The sequence below is a fragment of the Camelus dromedarius genome, chromosome 3 (genome assembly GCF_036321535.1).
Source record: "Camelus dromedarius isolate mCamDro1 chromosome 3, mCamDro1.pat, whole genome shotgun sequence".
Lineage (NCBI taxonomy): Eukaryota > Metazoa > Chordata > Mammalia > Artiodactyla > Camelidae > Camelus > Camelus dromedarius.
Window position 1 is genome coordinate 114,624,011 of NC_087438.1, and position 21,597 is coordinate 114,645,607.

At 41.6% G+C, this 21,597-nt stretch overlaps 2 protein-coding genes across 2 annotated transcripts in view; both read left to right on the top strand.

Moving 5' to 3' along the window:
* The first annotated feature begins 9,475 nt into the window (after positions 1–9,475).
* The window catches only part of GARIN6 (golgi associated RAB2 interactor family member 6), a 108,157-nt gene continuing 96,035 nt past the window's right edge, over positions 9,476–21,597 (top strand). Inside the window, exon 1 of the mRNA XM_031441321.2 lies at positions 9,476–9,572. The gene's annotated coding sequence lies outside the window, so the exon portion shown is untranslated. The remainder of the gene's footprint in view (positions 9,573–21,597) is intronic.
* Positions 20,460–21,460, top strand: LOC105093507 (olfactory receptor 5V1). Its single transcript, XM_010985382.3, has one exon. The coding sequence runs from the start codon at positions 20,516–20,518 to the stop codon at positions 21,458–21,460; it is 945 nt and encodes a 314-aa protein (XP_010983684.2). The 5' UTR covers positions 20,460–20,515.

Consider the following 21,597-nt stretch of genomic DNA (forward strand, 5'->3'; position numbering starts at 1 on the left):
AGAATCTTCTCAACAGGGGGCATCCTTCAGTCATTTGAGATAAACTCAAAAGAGTATATCTGAAAATCTGAGCTTGGAAGGAACCTCCTTTTTGACATCTTCGTAGCTTGCTCAAGATCCCAACAATGCCCTGCTTGGAGCTGACTTTCCTGCAAACCACTGACTTACCCATTGGCTGGTATACATAGATTTGATTGGCTGTCCTTCACAAGAAATGTAAATCGTCACATGGAATTCTAGACTTTGATACATGTATGATCTTATTCAAAAAATCACTCTTTCAACTATTTTGAAAGAAAGCTCTTACATAACAGCAATGTTTTCCTCTAAATAAAATATATTTTCTTTTCAAATAAATATTTTTTGAGTCACCACTCTGCAAGACGTTGGCATGTCTCCCCCTCCTCCTAAGAACCTGCCTTTACCTGAAGCGAGGGTGTTGGCAGATCTCTGAGCCGTGGTCCTGGGGATATATCCCTGAGGAGGATGATTTGTCCCCAGGGATGAGGGGAAACAGGGACCTGGAGAAATTCAGTCATGAGGCAGGAGTCCTTGAAAGGAAAAAGAATGGGGTACAAGCCACATGGAGGACCGCAGATGCTCCCTCCACACACACTGACAGCTGACTCCCAGGAGCCCTGGTGGGACAGCACACAGTAGTAGCATAAACAGTAACATTCCTAGGCTTAGAAAAAGCATCAAGCAAACAGACTGAAAAATCCCACAACGTAGACACTTCCCCTTCCCCCACCCCCAAATCCATGTCTTGCTGAAAATAGGATTCCTTTGTTTGGAGCCTTATTTGGCAGCCTCAGGGTCTTCCCGTACAGAATAAACCCTCTATACATGGAAACAGGCAGTATGGTGTTAAACGCCTGATCGCTGACTCCAGGTTGATGGGGCTTGGACTTCATGGGGCTCCAGTGAGTTCAAGGACAGAGCCTGGCCGGTGTTAGCCACTGTCTGTACGCACAGTGGTCATCACTCCGCTGCAGAAGGAGGCTAGTTAAGCTAGTTCTGAAGATCGGGGGGCTCTCGGGCAGCAGTAGGGGCCGCTGACTTAGCCTCAAACCCCGCCCTGTGAGGTGCTGCTGGGGGTCCCCTCAGCGCTGCTGGTGTCCAGTCTTCAGATGACGTGGAGATGCTTTCACTGCTGTTCTTTCCAGGACAGTCATTCATGCGACTTAGCGTTTTCTTTTTCATAGTCCCTTCTGCTGGGCTGTGGACCCTGCACAGACTCCTGGATGCTAGGAATGAAGGAAGTTGATGTCTCCCAGACTATGACAGATGCTTCCTGGAGGCAGGTGGAAATCAATAGTCTCTGGGCTCCTTTCCTCGGCCTGTCACTTGGTCCTAGCATGTCACATGGAAGCACCCAGGTAAGGATGACAGGGCCAGGAGAATAGCAAGGCTGCCTTTAGCAACGTGTGGGCTGAGGACTGGCCAAGAAAGTCAAAAGGAGGGAGAGTGACATTTGCCCCACCATCTGGAGTCTTCAGTGTTAATTTATACACCACTTGACATTAAAAAACAAACAAACAACAAAGTTGTCAAAATATGAAGGTTCTCTCTTAACAAAGCCCCAAAGAGTGACACGTAATCTGGAGTTGGTTCTTTTATAAATATCGCAACACAAAACGTTTTGCAAATTAAAACTGGGATACAGAAGAGAAAATGAAGCATTTTGTTTTCTTGGTGTTCTTGGAACTTGATGCTCTAATATAAGACCTTAAGTCAAGAGCAGGTGGGTACTTGGGGCTGAAAGGGTCTTTTTTTTTTTTTTTTTTAACTTGCTGAAAGACGTTTTATTATCACTGTTCCATTCCGTCTACTGAGCAGGGCATTGGCTGAGATGACAGCTCAGAAGCAGAGAAGCTGGAGACAGGCCCCCAGCCTTCCTGCGAGGGCCAGGAGCACCCCTGTTGACAGCTTGGGGGGCCACGCTGAAGGGCTCTGGGGAGGATTCACACGAGTCACAGGCCCCAGGCCCCACGGTCTCATAGGTGGGGGTGGGAGGGCGAGAGCTGTGGGGCAGAGACCCCACCCCAGCCAGCCATCGCAGGACCAGACACACAGGGCAGGGGGCTTCCTCTCAGAGAAGGTCCTTCCCTTCCACCCTCCTCCCTGAGGCCCAGGGCTGACAGAATCTTGAATGTGATTCCTAGAGTAAATCTAACCTTGAACTTTGAAATCAATTCTTTTAACCTCTGTCCCCAGGCACTCACACCCATACACCAAAAATTATGGTCTAGCTTTCTTTCTTTTGTTTTTTTTTTTAAAGCTTGCATAAGTGAGAAGTGATAACCTGAGTTACAAACTTACAGCAATGGGCACAGCTGTCCAGGAGAGCAGTAGGAGGGATCTCAATCGGGTGAGTTCAGTACAGTCAGTTCCAGAAGCTGTAGCAAAAGCTGCATGCCTTAGAACAAACCATTCAGCTTCTCCATCAAGGCAGCTGTGGCTGTAACTTGATCCAGTGCACATTCATTGTTTCACCTGTAGGGGATCCAGGCTCTCTCCTTTTGGTAATGGAACTGATGGCTTCCTAGATCACCCACCCTCACTTTCCTCTTGGTCCAGGTGATTTAGGCCTGGCTCCAGTGGTAGACACGAGATACAGGTCTGGCCGATATCAACACGAAAGCCCTCTTCTCTAGCCACAGTTCAGAGCGGGGACCATGATCCAGTCAGTCCAAATCAGACTCAATTCTCAGGACTTCTTTAGAATTTGAAACCCTTGAGAGAGAGAGAGAGATGGACTTTTCCAACTGGGATTAATGAGAGGAGAGGATAAAAGATGGTGACCTCTGGCAGCCATCTTGCCACCATGAGGTAAGAACCTAAAAATGGAGTCAAAACAGAGCAGAGTGGAATGAAGAGATGGAGAAAGTGATCTGTGCCCCAGAATCCAGCCAGTGTCCAAAGATTGCTCTCCTTGGGACTTTCACTTGTTGGCGAATAAACTCCTTTTCATGTTCCTTTAGCCAGTTTTGCATTGGGCTTTCCATACTTAACAACCAAAGAATCTGGCCAATGCGGTTGGAGAAGAGGGAGAGCGGGTTCCCACAGTTTGCTAGTTCTTGATGCTTCCTGAAGATTAAAGTGGCATTTACCTAACTTCTGATGCCAACTGACTGTGTTTGGTTCTCACAGTGAAGAAAACTTTTCAGAAGACTGGACTCTTTGGGGAAAGCATTTTGAGATCTTCCCCACATACAACGTGTATGAGAGCCATACAACAGCAAAACCAGAAACTCTGGACATGCTGGCCAATCCCTTCTTTAATCTTTACTTCACATCAGGTGAAGGAAGTCCCCCAAAGCATGGTCATTTTTTGTATATTAGATCCTATGCTTTTATTATGTTTTGAAACTTAACCTACCATTGTTCTCTTTTTGTTTGTCACACATACCTTGGCATCACAGACACCGATGGTGCCAGATCTGCCTTTTCATTTCCACAGTGGGAAACTAATTGCCTTTTATGCCCAAGCAGTCACAATCCTCCACCACCACCTGTGTTGCTTCCTGAGTAACTGAAAGGTAGTAAGTAGCAGTCTTTTCTGTGGAGTTGATCATCATGCCAGACCTACCTTGGTAAATACTTTAGACTATAAAACCAGCGCTGAAAACTAAGTTTTTGAATATGAATGTAATCCTGGCCAATAAAGATAGAAATCACCATAGAGGAATTACTTAAGCATAATAAACAGTTCAGGCAGAACAGGAAGCTACTTTTGTTCCTGTCTCCAAAGCTTCTATTACAGGGGAAGGAAGAGCTTATCAGGAAAGAACCAGGGGCGAGAGAAGAATGGGCAGCTCACAAATTTAAAAGTCACAAATTTAAATTCCCGGTAGGGTTTCAGCCCACACTTGGGGGGAGGGGGAGGGGATACCAAGCTGTCTGTGCAGGTCAGTTATCTACAGAGGTTATCATGTGAAATGGCCAAGTTTACGGTTACAACATGATGCAGGGATTTGTGGGTAGATGTACCAAAATACTTTTTGGTGACAAGAGAAACCATGTCAGAGAGACTTTGAAGACAGAAAAAAAAAAAATTAATGCAGAGAAGGTATTATGTGAGGAAGGGGAAGATGAGCAGAGGGAGAGAAGCAGGTGGAGGGATGGGTGTGAAGAGAAGTCATTCTCTTCTTGAGCTTTGGAGACTCAGTGACAGCTCATGAAGAAACTGAACTGAAAACACACAGCCCTCCAAAGACATCAGTAGGACTGAGGCTTGTGGTAACTTAAAAAGCAACCTGAATGTCCACTGACAGATGACTGGATAAAGAAGATGTGGTATATATACAAGATGGAATAATACTCAGCCCTAAAAAAGAATGAAATAATGCCATTTGCAGCAACAAGGATGGATCTAGAGATTATCATACTAAGTGAAGTAAGTGAGAGAAAGACAAATATCATATGATATCACTTATATGTGGAATCTTTAAAAAATGATATGAATAAACTGATTAATGAAACAGACTTACAGACATAGAAAATAAACTTATGGTTCCCAAAGGGGAAGAGGGGGAAGGGATAAATTAGAAGTTTGGGATTGGCAGATGCACACTACTATATATAAAACAAATAAACCACAAGGACCTACTGTAGAGCACAGGGAAATATATTTAACATCTTTAATAATCTATAATGCAAAAGAATCTGAAAAAGAACGCATATATAATATAGGTATAATTGAATCACTTTGCTGTACACCTAAAACTATCACATTGTCTATCAACTAAACTTCAATTTAAAAAAAAGACTCAGTGTGAAAGGGGTCAGAAGATTTCCACAGGATTTTACAAAGATCCAAGGCCCTTCTCTTCAACACAGAATCTCACACAGCTACTGATGGGTGAGAACCACCTCTTTCCCCAAATCTCGAGAATTCCACGCATCACCTGGCATTTGGAATGTGGCTGTCCTGAAAGCAGGGTCACCCTTGGCTAGATGGAAGGACTCTGGGATTTGAAAATGGAACATTTTCTCTCCCCTACAACCTGAAGATAGCTGCTCACATCTGCTCATTCCTCCCCTCCCCCAAGTGTACCATCAGTTCCCATGAAAGACAAAGGAGGCTTGTGGCTTGGGAGCTGCCGCAGACAGAGCCCCAGGATGGATCCCAGGGTCCAGCTCATGAGGAGGAAACCCCAGAAAAACTCCTTATGCTACGTTGATCAATATTAAAAAGACAGTCCAGGGAGGATAAGGGATAAACACAAAATTTTTCCTATAATTTCAATTTGTCCCTAAAGTAACCATTTGTGCTGAGGCCCTGAGAGCTGAAAGGGGGCCAATTATAAAGAGAAGGGGGCTGGAGGAAAATCTGATGAGAAACAAGGACAGAGTGAGATTTTTACCACTTCAGTACATGGTACAGTTGTGTATTTCTGTGCCACAGATGCAGAAAGATGCAGGGAAGCTGGAGAGGATCTGACAGGCACTAGGACCATTTAAGAGGAAAAGGAACATCAACAAGCAGTTAAATTTATGCACAGGAATGAAGAGGAAGCTAACTATCAAGTTATGGTGAGAGAATGAAACAATATAAGAAGAAATGAGAATATTTAAGTAAGTTTTCAAGATGGCAGTCATTCAAATAACCAAATAAGTAAGATGGAGATGAGAAATTTAGGCTTGAACCTCCCTCAACCAAATTAAAATCGTAACCAAAGCTCAGTCGGTTAGTTTATTTGGAATTATTATTTTTCAAGGAAGTAACGATGGTACTCATTTCGGATTTTCTGCAACTTCAACATCTCCCTTTTTGGGGATGAGCGGGGACAGAGACTGGACCATTTGCATGACTTTTGTCAAGTTACTTTCTCTTTCAGACTCACTTTCCTCATTTCTGAAAAATAGCATGAAAATAACTACCTTAGACGGTTTGTGGAGGTGATGCAATGTGACAATGTATGGTTAAAAAAAAAAAAAGCACTTTGCAACCTGAAAGTTCTTAAACAAATGATAATCGGGACAGTAAACCCCTTAATATTTTAAATTTCCTTTGTCTTTTTTGCAGTCGTAGCCGTGGGAATCATGACTTTTAGAGTGAATTTAGGGATTAGATGCTCACTTTAGATGACTGACCCTAACTAAACATTGGCCACTAGGGGATGAGAAACACCAGCACCCTGCAGTAGGCATTAGGAAAATTCTGAAACTAAAAATCACCATGGGTTGTATGTAGGTGGCTGTCCCAAGTAAACCACCATGTCTGAGCCCAACTAGCAATATTTATAACATGGGTTAAAATAAGCATTGAAGGACAGTGTGGTCAAATCAAGGGAAATGCCACCAAAAGATGAACGGCAGTAATAAGTATAGGAGAAGGGAGGGGACCACAGTCTCTCCAGTTGCTCAGGCCAAAGCCCAATGAGTTGTAAGTGGAGGAAATGAGAGTTAGTGTTTAATGGGTACAGAGTTTCAGTTTTGCAAGATGAACAGAGTTCCAGGGTTGGATGGTGGTGATGGTCCCACAACGTGAAAGTTGACGTCAGTGATCTGCACGCTTAAAAGTGGTTAAGGTGATACATTTTCTGTTATGTGTATCTTGCCACAGTTTAAGAACTTGCGAAAAAAAAATCTTGCCAATTTTGATTCCTGAATTCATTCTTTAATAAGATAAAGAGAGATTTTGTGAAGATGGGAGGTGAGGTTCTGAAGTCAATGAATGCTGGTGACAGTCTCCTCAATAAATGTGCTGGGTAAAATGGACGGCTGCATGCAAAAAATTGTAATAGAAAAGAACAGATCTTGACTCCATATGAGATCTGTTCTTTTGGCTTTAACCCTGAGCCCTGTTTTCTAGGCTTAGTCTTGCCAGCTCTGCACCTTTTGCAAAAGAATGTTGCCTTTAGCCAGAAATTGACAGGAGAGCCTATTCTCAAGGCTCTGACCTTTAAGGATATTAACACTTTTGCACTCATATAAAGATAACAAGTTGCAGAATAGAAAATAACATCTGTTTTGTTAGAGGTTTTACAGGGGCACCATGACCTGACCTAGGAGGATAGCTACAAGAACAAAGAATTCCTACAGCAAGAAGTTTGCACCAACCAACCACATCCCCTCCACTTTTTAGTGTTAACGGAGCCTAAATTCTGATTTGAGGATGATTCTCCAAGACATTGGTCTGCCATCCTCTCGGTCTGCTGGCTTTCCAAATAAAGTTATTATTCCTTGCCCCCACACCTCGTCTCCCGATTTATTGGCCTGTTGTGCAGCGGGCAGAATGAGTTTGGAGTTGGTAACAGAATGACACTGGAAATTACACCATACACTAAAATCAATTCAAAATGGATTAAATACTTGTATGTAAGACCTGAAAGAATAAAACTCCTGGCTGGAAGGAAACAAGGGGTAACCTCCTTGATGATATGTATATTACATGCATAATATTATGTACACGTGTGATGTATGAATACATAAAATATTATACATATTTAGAAATAATTTCCTCTTTTTCACTTCTTACTACAGTAGGAACAATTAAGGAAATTTGGAGAGAAAGACAACTGCTGAGTTTAGAGATAAAGGTAAAACGGTGGAGTTTGAGTCTGGTCAGATTCACTCGCTCACTTGTGGAAAACTGTTTGGAATTTACTTCTAATTTTGTTCCTCAGATGTAAAGTGTTATGAATCTGGAAATAAAAATTATGAAAATTATGTAAATCATGAAATCATGTAGGCGTAGGAAAATCGGAGCACTATGGCTTTTTGGCTTTTCAAATCTTTTATTAAGGCTTTCCTAAGACCATTATTAAAAAATAAGCAGATGGACAATCTAGAAAACTTTATTAGCAGACTCTGAATTTCCTAGTTAACCTCTGCAAAGTCAAATGTCTATGTATTTGACTCTAAATGAACTTCATAGAAAATGCAAAAGTGTAGCTAGAGTCATCATGGCCATTGGCTGCGATCTTTTTAGGATGCTGCGTCTGGAGCAGGCTTTAAGCCTGAAAAGGTTTGACCCAGTAGGGCAGGCGGGGCCGGGCTTCCGGCACTGACTTTCCGTGGAGCCTCCGCTCCCCTCATCCCCCAGGACCCCGCGCCTGGCCAGGGCGAAGCATCCAACGCTGCGCGTCTAGCGAGCCTGAACCTCGCGCGCCCCTGGCCGGCGCCCCACTTTTGCCCCTGCCGCCTCTGCGCACGCCCCCCGTGGGGGGGGGGCAGGAGGAGGCAGCAGCCGATGCGCCCCGCGCCCCATTTTAAGTGTCCGGGGCGCGGGCTGGCTGGGTGAGCCCGGCGTCGGAGAGAGGGGCGCGCGGAGCCCAGAGCCCAGAGCTGCACTTCCGGGGCCCACAGGGCGGCGCCGTGGGCCGGGCGCTCAGGGCTCCCCGCCGCGGGCGCCCCTGCTCCCGGGCTTCCCGCCATGCGCCCCTGCCTATTGCGCCCCGGGCACAACGCACCCCCCTCCCCACTCCTGCTCCCGCTCCCGCTCCCGCTCCCGCAGCGGGAGCAGTTTCGCCCGCTGCTGCTCTCCGCGCGCTGCCTACCCGGCTGGCCTGGACCACCCGAGGCTGCCAGCCGCCCTCCGAGTCGAGACCCCTGAGCGAGGGGCTGCCGCGCCGAGCTGGCCGGGATGATCAGGTACCCCAAGGTGCTGGCGCTGTACCACGAGGTGCCTGGCCTGTGCAACTGCCTGCGCTGGCAGTATGAGGCCAGGGTGTCGGGGATCTTCTACTCGGCAGAGATGGAGATGCTCTGAGACCAGGCGTGGGGGCACCATGCTCCAGGTGCCCGTGGGCTCCAGGCCCAACCTCACCAGCCTGGGCTACTTTTCATGTCACTCTCACAACCACACCGTGGTCCAGGATTACTCCTATTCTTTTTTCCTCAGTTGAGTCCACCACCATCCACTCACACCACCCCCTCGGCCCACTTGAGTGACAAATCGAGGGCACCTTTATCCGGAGCCAGATCAGGAACTTCCGCGGACTCCTGTCCCTGCAATGTTCAAATAATGCCGTGGGCCCCTTCCCTTATACTCTTTATTCCTTCCTGCTTCTCCTGAAGTCTGTGCAAAGAGCCTGAGTACCTCTGGCTAAGACTTGGGGAAACAAGGATGATTCCCGTGCTTGGTGGACAGAAGATGGTTTCTGGGGAAGGGTGTTCAAGCCAGACTGAGCCGTCTGCTGGCCACAGGGCCAGGGGTAGGTGCTCTCCTGGGCTGTCCTTAGAGGGGGTTTTGAAAACCTTAAGGATGGACTCATGCAGCATGAGGCCGAGAAACGATTAGAAATAGTAGCTCCTCTGCGGAGAGTCCTCTGTGGGAGACAGTGTTGTGTAGCTGGCAACACTGTCACAAGTCTTCTCTGACTTCATTCAAGATGGTCCTCCCCATGGCTGTCCAGTCTACAGCTCTGCTTCCCCCGCGTTTCCATTAGGATGGATGAAAAGGATAACCTCTAGCCTCATGGAGTCATCTTCCAAGATGCTGTCTTTCCCGACACTCAGGGGAACAGAAGGATGCTCTCCAGCCTTTTCCAGTTTTCCAGCTTTCCCGAGGGCAGCAACTGGCGACTTTCTCCAGTGACTGGGAGATCCAAGAAGACAGTAAGGTAAAAACTGGCTGTTCCCTGCGCCACAGCAAAATAATAGAGTAGCTACCTCTTGTATGAATTTTGTGACTTAGGAAGTCTAGAGACCGCTCCCGAAAGCCCAGATCAGTCTCATCCTCTCCTCAGCCCCCTCGCTCCCAGCAGTAAACAAACGCTGCTTATAAATTTTGGGTTCCTGAGGCTTTACTCTTTGGCATGGGGCTCCTCACAAAGTGAGGGAACAAGATGGGATGAAGGTTGGCACACTGTGCCTCAGTGTCCTCTTCTGTAAAATGGAAACAATAGTAGCACCTATGCTGCAGGGCTGATGCAATGTGATTTAATGATGTAGGAAACGTAAATGTGTAAAGCCTTTAGCATAGTGCCGGACAGAGTAAGCACTCGGTACCTGCGAGGCACGGTGACTACTACCATTATTATTATCATTACTATTATTATTATTAATTATTATTATTATTATTATTATTATTAATGGTCTAGGGCTCTAAGGAATTTTCTAAGAGGAAGGAAAAAGTCCTCAAGGAAATGAAATAATTGTTAAATTGAACACCTCTATGATTCTTATGTATAATTGCTAAGACATAGAGTTATAGGATGACCAAGGTAATTGTGGAACATAAGGGTCAGGATAATTTTGCGCATGAAAATGTAAAAGGGATCTTCCAATCTGGGGTAGACGCCAGAGTTGTGGGGACGTTTTGAAGACCGTCACTTTGCCAAAGGGGTGGCATTGCCACAACTGAGCTGGGATGATGAGGGGACCAGGTCAGATGAGGCGGGGGCCCCACGGCTCCCAGTCTCCATCTGAGATGGTTTTAGGATGACGTGACAGACCGCTGGAGAGAGTCCTGATGTGGGGATGTGGGTGTCTCCTGGGACAAGGACTTCTTTTATAGGCTCGTGAACCAACTTGCCCATGTCAGGTGGCTTCTTTCCACCCATCTGTGATGGCCTCTGGGGAAGTGCCCATCTCTTGCCCTGTGGGTGGCTTAGCATAGTGGCCTTGTTCTTCCGAACCTCCCTGACACCTGGTGACTCTCTTCATATTCTTTGCACAGAAACTTCTCATCATGGGCGGGTGCATCCAAATAAGAATTGTTGATCCTTACTTGCCTGACATCACCAAGGGTTCCTTCTGTAGGCCTACCCCACCAACAGAGATCTAGACTCTTCTGACCCCTCCTCCATGGGTTGCCAGAATTTTCTGAGTGCCTGTCCTATGTTTTGCTCCCAACATGGTTCCAAGCACCTGCATTTTTTTCCACCCTTTTAGTCTGTACCAGCACCCACTCCACACTGAACTGGACCTACCAAGAGTGAGCCTGAGTCAGACGCGAGCATATTCAACATGAAATCTTTTTAGTCTTGTCCTTTGATTCTCCAATTGGTGAGAGTTTTACTTACACTTGGTAACAATAGATTTATATAAAGGGATCAGGTGTTGTTCCAAAAATAGCTCATAGCTCAGTCCTCAAACTCTTTAGCTACGTAATTGATTAGCCCTGTGGCCACATAATGAAGCTATTAGCATTTCCCTGTAATTAGATCTTCCATGATTAGAAGAAAATAGAACAATGTGGCCATGGAGAATTGTTTCAGTGCGAAGGTGGTCCTATTTCTGGTGGTCCGATGTTGATCTTGGGGAGAATTCCTTTTCCCTTTCATCACCTGGGTCTCTTAGATAACTGAGGGTGGGCGTGCTGCGTTGCTCTAAGAATCAGAAGCTTTGGGAGGAAGGAAATGAATTCTTCCATTTGGCTGAGCTGCCGTGGAGCCAAATTTAGGTGTTGAAGCTGACGGACCTGCACTTGGCTCCTTCCATCTTTATCTCCTGCCCTCTTGGGAAGGTACCACATCAGAGCTAAGTGAAATCTGTGAGTTCATCTGAGAATTTAGGGTGAGACTAAAACTAAGTTGGCTTTCTGGTAAATTTTAGCTGTTACATTTTATGATGCTTTTTACAACCTCTGGAGTCATGAAAGTAGTTGTGAATTGTGAATTAAAGATGTCAGAGTTGGATGAAGAGTTATTGACAGTTACTTATTCCTTTCTTCAGGGAAAAAAAAGCTAAAAATTCTCAGCCTTTTCTGTGTGATGGTTGAGCATCTGATTTTCTCTCCTGCCTGGGTTAAATACATCATGTTGCATCAGAAGCAGTCTGTGTTCTTCCTGGGTGGTGGGTCAGGAGGAATCAGAGGAGCTGTCCATGTCACCTTATTCTGCTAGGAGGTGTGGTGACAGACTTCTGGTAATCAGAACACATGTTGGAGACCATTATGAATGGCCTTGGATGTTGCATTTTACACGGCTTTCTTGTATTATGTACCATACTTAGATGATGAGAAATCCTGGTTACAAGCTGTCCTTTCCACTATTGCTGCTACTGTTCTGAACCCCCAGTCGGCTTCCACCATGGCTCCAGGCAACAGTTGTGAAGGGCGCATCTCATTCTTTTCATGGCTAGCATCATGTGAATCTGGGACTCTAGAGTTGATCAGGAGGTTAAGAAATGGAACCGGAGGAAAATCTTACATAGGAAAACTTTTTGAGATGCACACCCAGGGCGCCCTGCAACTCCATCTTCAGCTGCCAAACCCTCCCTCCCATTCTCAGTTCCATCCTCAAATGTCCCACCCACACCTCTGTCAGTAGAAACAGTCTTGCTTTTGAAAGTTGCCAGGAAGTCGGCAGTGTTACCTAAGTGTTCAGCGTCTCTCTGGTTCAGCACCATGGTGTTAATGGGACCTTGGGGCATGTCTTTGGCAAGTTGGAGCATCCATCCCGTTTGCTGGCAGGGATCTCTCCACACCAGCCAGGAACATTTTCCTCCCTTCCAGTTGACTGTTTTCTTCCCTCTGCCAGGACTGTCCCCCCAGGACCAAAACCCAGACTGACCCATGCTTACATCAGTCTGTCCTGGAATGTCAGGGGATGGAAATAAAATCTGTCAAAGGCTTCCTGCCATCTTTCCTTTTTTCCCTTTTTGGAGTCGGGAAGGATGGTGGGGAAGCTGTCAGCCTCCAAGTGGCATCAGAAGGACTGTCAACTGTTCTTCAGACAATGGAGATTAGCCCTGTCATTTCCAGAGGAGTGACCTTGGGCAAGGCCCTTAGTTTCTTACAGCTTCAATTTTCTATAAAATGGGGCTAAAAACATAAAAACTGTCACAGGTGTGTTGTAGTGACCTAATTAGACCATATGTTTGAGAGCACTTTGCATTTATAAGGATTTATGACTGTAAATTGATAATTAGAAAGTTTGGCTTTAAAACATAAAGAATGTCATTTTTAAAAAGCATCCTACTTCTTCCCAGGGTAATGGCAGAGTGGGGACAGCGGTGGTGACAGGATATGTGTTGGAGGTGAGAACAGATGATGGAGAGACTATTGTGATGCTGTAATTGATTTAACAGTATTGATTGGGTTCCGGCGAGGGAGAATTTCAATAAAAATTTATTTACTGAATTATAAACAAATAACACATTCACGTGGTTTCCCAAATGTAAAAGTGTTGCTGAGTCCAAACTCATTCTGCTCGCAGCACGACAGGCCAATAAATCGGGAGACAAGGGACAAGGAATAGTGACTTTATTCAGAAAGCTGGCAGGATGGCGAGCTAATATCTTGGAGAAACATCTTACCCAAGTCAGAATTAAGGCTCTTTTTTAATTAAAAAAGGGGAGAGGGTGTGATTGGTTGTTGCAAACTTCTTGGTAGGAATTCTTTGTTCCTGCTGCTGTCCACATGGGCCAGGTCATGGTGCCCCTGTAACCCTCCAACAAAACAAACGTTATTCTCTATTCTGCAACTTGCTATCTTTATGTGAGTGCGGCGCTAGCAAGACTAAGCCTAGAAGACAGGGCACAGTGGTTAAAGCTAAAGGAACAGATCTAATACAGAATCCAATTTGTTCTTTTCTATTACAAACTGACTAGACTTCAATAAAAAATATACATATATACAAAAAGAAAAAACAAACCACATTGAGATCCCACTACACACCTAGTGGAATGACCAAAGCCAAAACGCTGATAACACCAAGTGCTTGCAAGGAGCTCATTCGTTGTTGGTAAAACAGAACGTTGCAGCCCCTGTACCACTGTCATTAGGAACGTTGGTGACGGAGAAGGCTATGCGTGTTGATATTGGAGGTAGGAAGTATACAGGAAGCCTTTGTATGTTCCCCTCTGTTTTGCTGTGAGCCCAAAACCGCTCTAAACATAATTTTAATAAGAGCAAACAGATTGTAAATAAATCTCTGTGAAAACCAATGATAACATAATGGAGGTAAAAGACACATTGGAAGGAAGTATTTGCAAAGGACACTCTGACAATGGACATGCACTGAGAATACATAAAAATTGCTCAATACTTAAAGAGGTAGAAAATAAGATTAAAAATAGACACTTCATTAAGAGGATAAACAAATGACAAATAAGTACATGAACATATCAAAATAAATAGCCACTATGAAAATGCAAATTTGAGGTAACATGAGAAACCATTATCAAAATACAATATAGCAATAATGCCAAAGGATGATAAGGGCATATGACAATTGGAAGTCTCACGCATTGGATGGTAATGTGTAATATCGTATGATCACTCTGAAAAACTCAGTTTATTATACAGGTAAAGATATATTAATCATATGATATCACAAGATATCACACTCCTAGGTATTTGAGAGAAGTTAAAACTTCCATTTACAGGAAAACCTGTATGTGAAAACTTACAGCTACTCTCTCCATAATCACCAGAATCAGGACACAATCCAAATGTCCTTAAGTGAGGGTTGCACAAACCACCTGTGATACATCATAGAACGAAATACTACTGAACAATAAAAATGAACTGCAGGTATGTGTAATCTACTTGTTCCAAAAGAATTGTGCTGAGTGAAAGAAGCAGTCTCAAAAGGTTACATACCGTCGATTTTATGTATGTGATATACTCCAAATAGCAAAACCACAGTGATGAGTAGACAGTCAGCTGCCAGGAGTTAAGGATGGAGTCAGAGTGTAACTACAAAGGGGTATCAGAGGGCTTGGGGTCGGGGGAACTGTTACGTATTCTGATTGTAGTGGTTAATTACAGGAATCTACACAAGTGATAAGATTCATAGAATAGTATAGCAAAAAAACAAGTCAATTTTACTGTAATGTTAATTAAAATGCATACTTTCAAATATTGAGGAAAAGATCTACATTCTGTTTATAGGCTCTTTTTACGGATTTTTATTTTAATAGGAATTTTAATAATGATGATAAAGGAAATAATGATAATGAACAGAAATTATAGCTGTAATGCATCCTGCTTGGGGAGAGAAATACAGAAGAGCATGTCCATGTGTGAATATTAATATGAAATGAATTAATAATGAAAGTTAAAGAACTATTTATGAACATTAAAATTTTAAACTATAGTGGTATAATATAGAAATATTAAGGGTGTTACGAATAGGAGTTTAGAGGTAAATTACCTATTATTTTATAACTATGACATGGATCATACAAACATCAAATTTGATAAATACTCATTAACCTGAATTTCATCAGATTGTTCCATCTAGCTAAAAGGAAGGCTGAAAATGAGAACCATTAGTTCGGAAGACATGTTTGTTGATGACATATAGATGGGGAGTTCTATCTTTCCACCCCTACTCCTATCTTAATAAGGAGAAAAAATATTTGTGAACAAGTCATAATTTACCAGAGTAACAGATGTAATTTTCTGGAGGTCGGAATGTTATGTAAACCTGATAGTTGTCAAATACTTCACCTCGGTATGAACATACACAGTTTAGAGATATGTATATAAAATTACTTTGGAAAGATATATATATATCTATAATTAAACTAAATAATAACTTAGAATATATTCAGTCCTTGAAATTTCTGATTGCTTTTCAAAGCGCTGCCTCAGATAAAAACAGTGTATCCAGGACTCCCTGGCATCTCCAGGGTAGTCAGATAACTGAACCCTTTCAAATACAGAGTAACTGGAATTTTGTAGAACTGCTTTCAGGAAAGGTTTTCCAAGCTCAAATCACTTTACATTTCCTTCTTCCTCTCCAAGTGTCAGGACCCCTGATAGAATGATTGGAGGGATATGCAGTGGACTAGCGTGGAAAAAGGATAAAAACTTAATTTTTCTTAAGCACTACTTTTGAGAGGTATTCTTTGATTCAAAGGTATCATGATTTCCAAATATATGATCAGCCAACTTCCAGGAAAGGAGAGAAAAAGAGGATTTGAGAAGAAAAGTACAGGTAATAGGGTATTCATCCCTATTGTCTGAAGCCCTAAAATGTCAGGGTAACATATAAAGCAACTGAAGGTAAAACCTATTTCATAAACTACAACAGGAACCATGTAAAGATCTAAAAAGATATTACAGATCTTCCAAAATTTCAGTAACATATTTAAAAAATGAAAAAAGCAGAGAAGCAGCCCAGATAGCCAATTTTTCTGGGGAAGTAGGAATAGAATATTTCCAAAACAAGCAAATAAACAAACCAAAAAACCCCGCACAATATAGAGTTAAGTAATAATTGCTCTTTTCACAATAATAGAATGGTTGAGTAGGTGTGTGGGCATCAGAGTGAATTGCACTGAATTTTCCCTGTGTCATTTTTCTTTTTCTGCTTGATTTTTCTCCAACATTTTATTTGGAAAATGTACGTTACAGAAGAATCGAAATGGCATAGTGAACATCTATATTCCCTTCACCTGGATTTACTAAACATATATATCGTTCTATATACACATATATTTTCGAAATTTGTAGATCTAAATTATTTTTAATCAAAAACATTCTTCTGGAAAATTGGGTTAGCAGTTACAGGTTGAAATAAGTTTGAAATTCCACTAAATCTGAGTCCAAATGGTTGTAACAAACAACTTTTCATGTGGGTAGTCTTAACCATATAAAAAAATGTGTTTACTGCACACAGTTTATCTGTCTTGAAAAATGCAAATCTTAGCAAGTGCATGGTGTAATCACACCGTGCTAGAATTATTACTCTGATTATGGAAAAATGCTGTAACATCAGTTTTCTTCCTCTTGGCCTGGCAATTCAATTACTGGAGAATATTTTGTTTAATGGTACTCTAGGCAATTACAAAGAGCAAAATTTTCATTTTACTTATGTTAGCAATTTTTTTAAACTTACATTAAATTGGCTAACTATACGATAAGTGCCTATTATTACTCGTAGGTGTCCATTGTTCGGATGGTAGTTGTTTGGATTTTGAAGAAGAGCGCTTTATTCTCTCTCTAGTCCTTATTATGGTCTCCCCCCTGGGGAAAAGTGGGCATAATATAAACTACAGAATAAATAGCACCTTCTTTAGGTGTGTATTTTGAGTAGTGAGTAGTTTGCTTTTATTTACCGAGACTTTTGGGGGGGGCTGGATCATTTTACTTTCTTCTTAGTGAATGCTGGTATCTGAAACTGAAAATGCTAGAAAGTTGTACATTAAATTCTAGACTTTTTAAGCTAAGGTAAACAATCAGATGTTTGTAAAGATGTTAATAGGGTGAGAAGATGTACGCATTTAACAAATGAGTTAAAAATGAATGCTTTATGGGTAAGATGAGGTGAGAAATTTCAAATATGATAGAATGGGTGTCTGTATAAATGCTTTAAACTGTTTCGTTTCAGTCCTAAAAGTTGTGCATACCCACACAAGTGTGCACCCAAAACCTCTGTATGGAAATGCTGCTGTATCCAAATCAATGTTTCTGACCCATAGTTTTGAATGTACGTTGTCTAGAAAATTGGGGAAACCTACATGAAACCAACAGGCAACAAAGATGTCACAAAGCTGGTGTAGATAGTAAACTTAATGAGGGATTTTTTGATTTATTTTATTGGCTATTACTTCATGAGTTAAAAATCAAGACTATAGAACTTCTTTAGCAACATTGTTTAACAAAAAACTTTCTCTGATTTTAAGAGAAATTTTAAATGTAATATTTCTTTGATATTGCTGTGCTAAATTATAATTATTGTATTATCTTAAGATCTAACATTTCTCAGTAATTTTTCTTACTTAATTAAACTAATTTGTTTTCTCTGTATAGTGGAAATTTGAAGTGACTGTATGCTAAAAGAAAAAGCCTCATGTATAATACACTTGAGTTTCACCATATGCAAGAGAGTAAGTCATATATGAATAATAAGAAAGATGTTTTCTGGGTGATTCCTAGAGAAGGCTCATCTTAAGCCACACATCCCTAGTTCCAATTCTCATTATGTGTTTGGCCTTTTATGACAAAAAACTGATTTCAATCAGGATTCCTCATATACACATATGTTTATATTTACACCAATTAATTTCACAAAAGAGGTGAGAGATTGTACTTCGTAAGAATTTCTTTGATTCCCTAAAATATGTGCTGCCAGTCTCTTGGGTTAATAAGAAACGTTATAGACCTTCTTCCTTAACAACACATTATTTGAAAAAGCACCCAGTTTTCTAATTATATGGCAAATACCTAAGCTTCAATTATATTTGATTTAAAAGGAGGGTTTTGTTAATACAAGAAAAAGTTCCCACCCTAAATATATAAACTCTGCATTTTGTATGCCAAGACCATGAATTTGATTTAATAAATGTAAATGATAAATTACACAATTTAGAGAAAGTCTATTATGTTTTAAAAAAATGCATGTTAATTATGTAAACTGGTGTAGAACTACCTTATGTGTTTGTCAGGATGTTTTTGACTTATTTTTCATAATCCTTGCTAAAAAAATCAATGAGTCAAATTAGTAAGCGTGGGTATAAAGGAAAATGACTATTTAATATAAAACTTAATATTTACTGTCTCAAGTTACTAATTTTTCGTATAAGGAAAGTTCATTTAAAAATTTCAGAAATCTACATTATTTTCAAAATATTAATTTATAAGATGTAGATGAACTGAAACTGGACAGCTTTATATAATCTTGGAAATTTGAGATTTTGAGAGCTGAGACAGTAGAAGTTTTTGTTTTGATCTTTTTAATTCACTCATTAAACATCTTGTATTGAGTGACTAATGATATCCAGACACTTTGTGTTTATCACAGTAATTTTCTTTCCTAAATCTCACCATTTGAGTATTGTTGATAAAGGTTTTGTTTTCTCCCAAGCATCTGGCACAGATTTGGCACTGCTTGTAGAAAGAGTAAAAATATCTCCCAACGTGTCTCAGAGATTCTTATTTCAATATTGCATGGGAAAAAAAGTGGCAGAAAGTAATCTCATTTCATGTGTATAAATAAATCATTGTGCATAAATTATATTATTTATACTAATATTTTTTGTCTCAGTAAAGAAATCATTAACAATTTCCAGTAGGCGAAATAAATGTGGAAGGGGGACCACTGAAAGTGGCTTTAGCGTTTTATTTTCTAATCATCTTCTGCTATGACACATGTGATATTAAAAAAAAAGTTACTTTTCAAAGTGACCAAAAAAATCCATAGAGGTATTGACTTGTAGATCTTGAATTAGAGTCATTTTTGTAACTATCATAAACACTATGATTATGTGGACTAGTAAGATACACACAAATGCAATTATAAAATTAAATAAGAGTTAGTATCACCAATATGTTCAAGCATATATAATTTTTTAAGTCCTATATTTCTTGAAATATCCTTAGACATGGCGAAATATATCATTTGAAAAGATAAAGAAAATGAATATTAATGTATTTGTTTCTTGTTTGGGTCACATTTAGACCCAAACCAAGTTTAACTTATATTTTATAGGCTAATTTAATTTTTATTACTTTATCTTTTTCTGGAAAATACATATTTATTGATACTTAAATAATTATGATTTTGAACTTATGAAAGCATTTCCATATTTATTTCTACTAGTAAATAAAAGCACTTTGTCAGAGCAGGTAAAGTAACATTCATTGCTTTATTCAAAAATCATTTAGTGAAATATTTTCATACAATGTGTTGGTATCCAGTATGTCTATTAAGGGATAATGTACAGATTCTATCTTCAAGATAGTTTGAATTGAGATAGTGCAAAAAACTGTACACACTGAGGGAATACAAGGCCCAATAAGGTAACTGCCCAAGCAGTTATGAGAAACACACCATCCGCTGTCACTGAATTGTGAAATCTCAAGCATTCTTGAAGGGATCACAAGTTTTATTGAAGGCAGATTTTGAAATGTTTCCTTGGTTTTGTTACCGAGCTCAGTCTTATGCTGCTCACTGCATGACAGGCCAGTAAATCGGAAGACAAGGTGTTGGGGTAAGGGATGCGACTTTATTTGGAAAGCCGGAAGACTGGGAAGGTGGCAGACTAATGTCTTTGAGAACCATCTTCCCCAAGTCTTAATACAGGCTCCTTTTATACTAAAAAGGGGAGGGGGGTGTGGCTGGTTGTTGCAAACTTCTTGGTGTAGGAATCCTTTGTTCTTGCAGCTGTGGGTCAGGTCGTGGTTCCCCTGGAAAAACCTCTAACAAGACAAAAGTTATTTTCTATTCTGCAACTTGTCATCTTTATATAGGTGCAAAAGTGTTAATATCCTTAAAGGTCAGAGCCTTGAGAATAGGCTCTCCTGTATATTTTAGGCTGAAGGCAACATTCTTTTGCAAAAGGTGCAGAGCTGGCAAGACAGCCTAGAAAACAGGGCACAGGGTTAAAGCCAAAGGAACAGATCTAATTCTTTTCTGTTACAGTTTCTCAGAGCACTTCCTCTTGATAAGGAACTAAGAATGAATCTTTTGAGGATGATAAACACAGGAGATGTCTTTAAGAGTGGTTGTAATGATCAAAATCTCTAATTAAAGTATAATTTTAACAGAATTCCTCATCAAGCACACACGAAGCATTACACAAGAATTTCTCATCACTAGCTTCTTCAGCTTTTTAACCTGTGTCTGTGGTTACATTCCCTTCAGATAGACCCTCGTGTACAGAGGAGATGGATGTCTACAATCAAACCACAGTGACTCAGTTTATCCTAATAGGGCTCTCAGACCTCCCTGAGGTGCGCTACCCTCTCTTTGTGGTCTTTGCGATCATCTATCACTTTACCTTGGTGGGAAATGGGGCCATTCTCTTGGCCATTGGGACTGAGAAAAAACTGCGCACACCCATGTATTACTTTTTGGCAAATCTATCCCTCTTGGACATATTCTGCCCATCAACTACTGTCCCCAAGATGCTGGAGAACCTCTTGACTGAGAAGAACAGCATTTCCTTTGTTGGGTGTGCTTTGCAGCTTTATTTTCTTGTAGCCCTGGTGGGGACGGAAGTCTTCCTTCTCTCTGTCATGGCTTATGATCGGTATGTGGCCATCTGTTTCCCTCTTCGTTACACCCTCATCATTACCAAGGTTCGCTGTGTCCAGCTGACGGCTGGGACCTGGGCAGCAGGGTTTCTCAATTCCCTCATTCATACAGTGTCCACATTCCGCCTTTCTTTCTGCAGTTCCAACCGAGTGAACCAGTACTATTGTGACATCCCACCAGTGGTGGCCCTCTCCTGCTCATCCACCTACGTGGCAGAAATGCTTATTTTGGTGGAAGCCGGTATCTTGGGGAGCAGTGCCTTCCTGCTCACCTTCATCTCTTACTTCTACATCGTATCTACCATCCTCAAGATGCAGTCAGTGGCAGGGAAGTGTAAAGCCTTTTCCACCTGCGCGTCTCACCTTCTGGTGGTCTGTCTGTTTGGGGGCACGACAATATTTACCTACGTACGCCCCTCCAGCCAGCACTCCCCAGCAAGAGACAGACTCATCTCCTTGCTATATGGAGTTATTACTCCAATGTTAAACCCCGTGATCTACAGCCTGAGAAACACAGAGGTGAAAGGAGCAGTCAGAAGGGCGTTATGTCATAGGGCACGTTTGCAGCAAATGTAATTTTAGAAGGGGATGATTCAGTGTTCACTTTAGAGTAAATTCCTGGAAATAATGCATGTAACATTTTAAAATTGCTGTATATGGAATACCTACTACCTACACAGAGAAATTTTTGCACACACACATGCACAGATACA

Bases quoted from the DNA above. Each gene is read 5' to 3' on its own strand.
- LOC105093507 (XM_010985382.3), top strand. From the start codon at position 20,516: ATGGATGTCTACAATCAAACCACAGTGACTCAGTTTATCCTAATAGGG.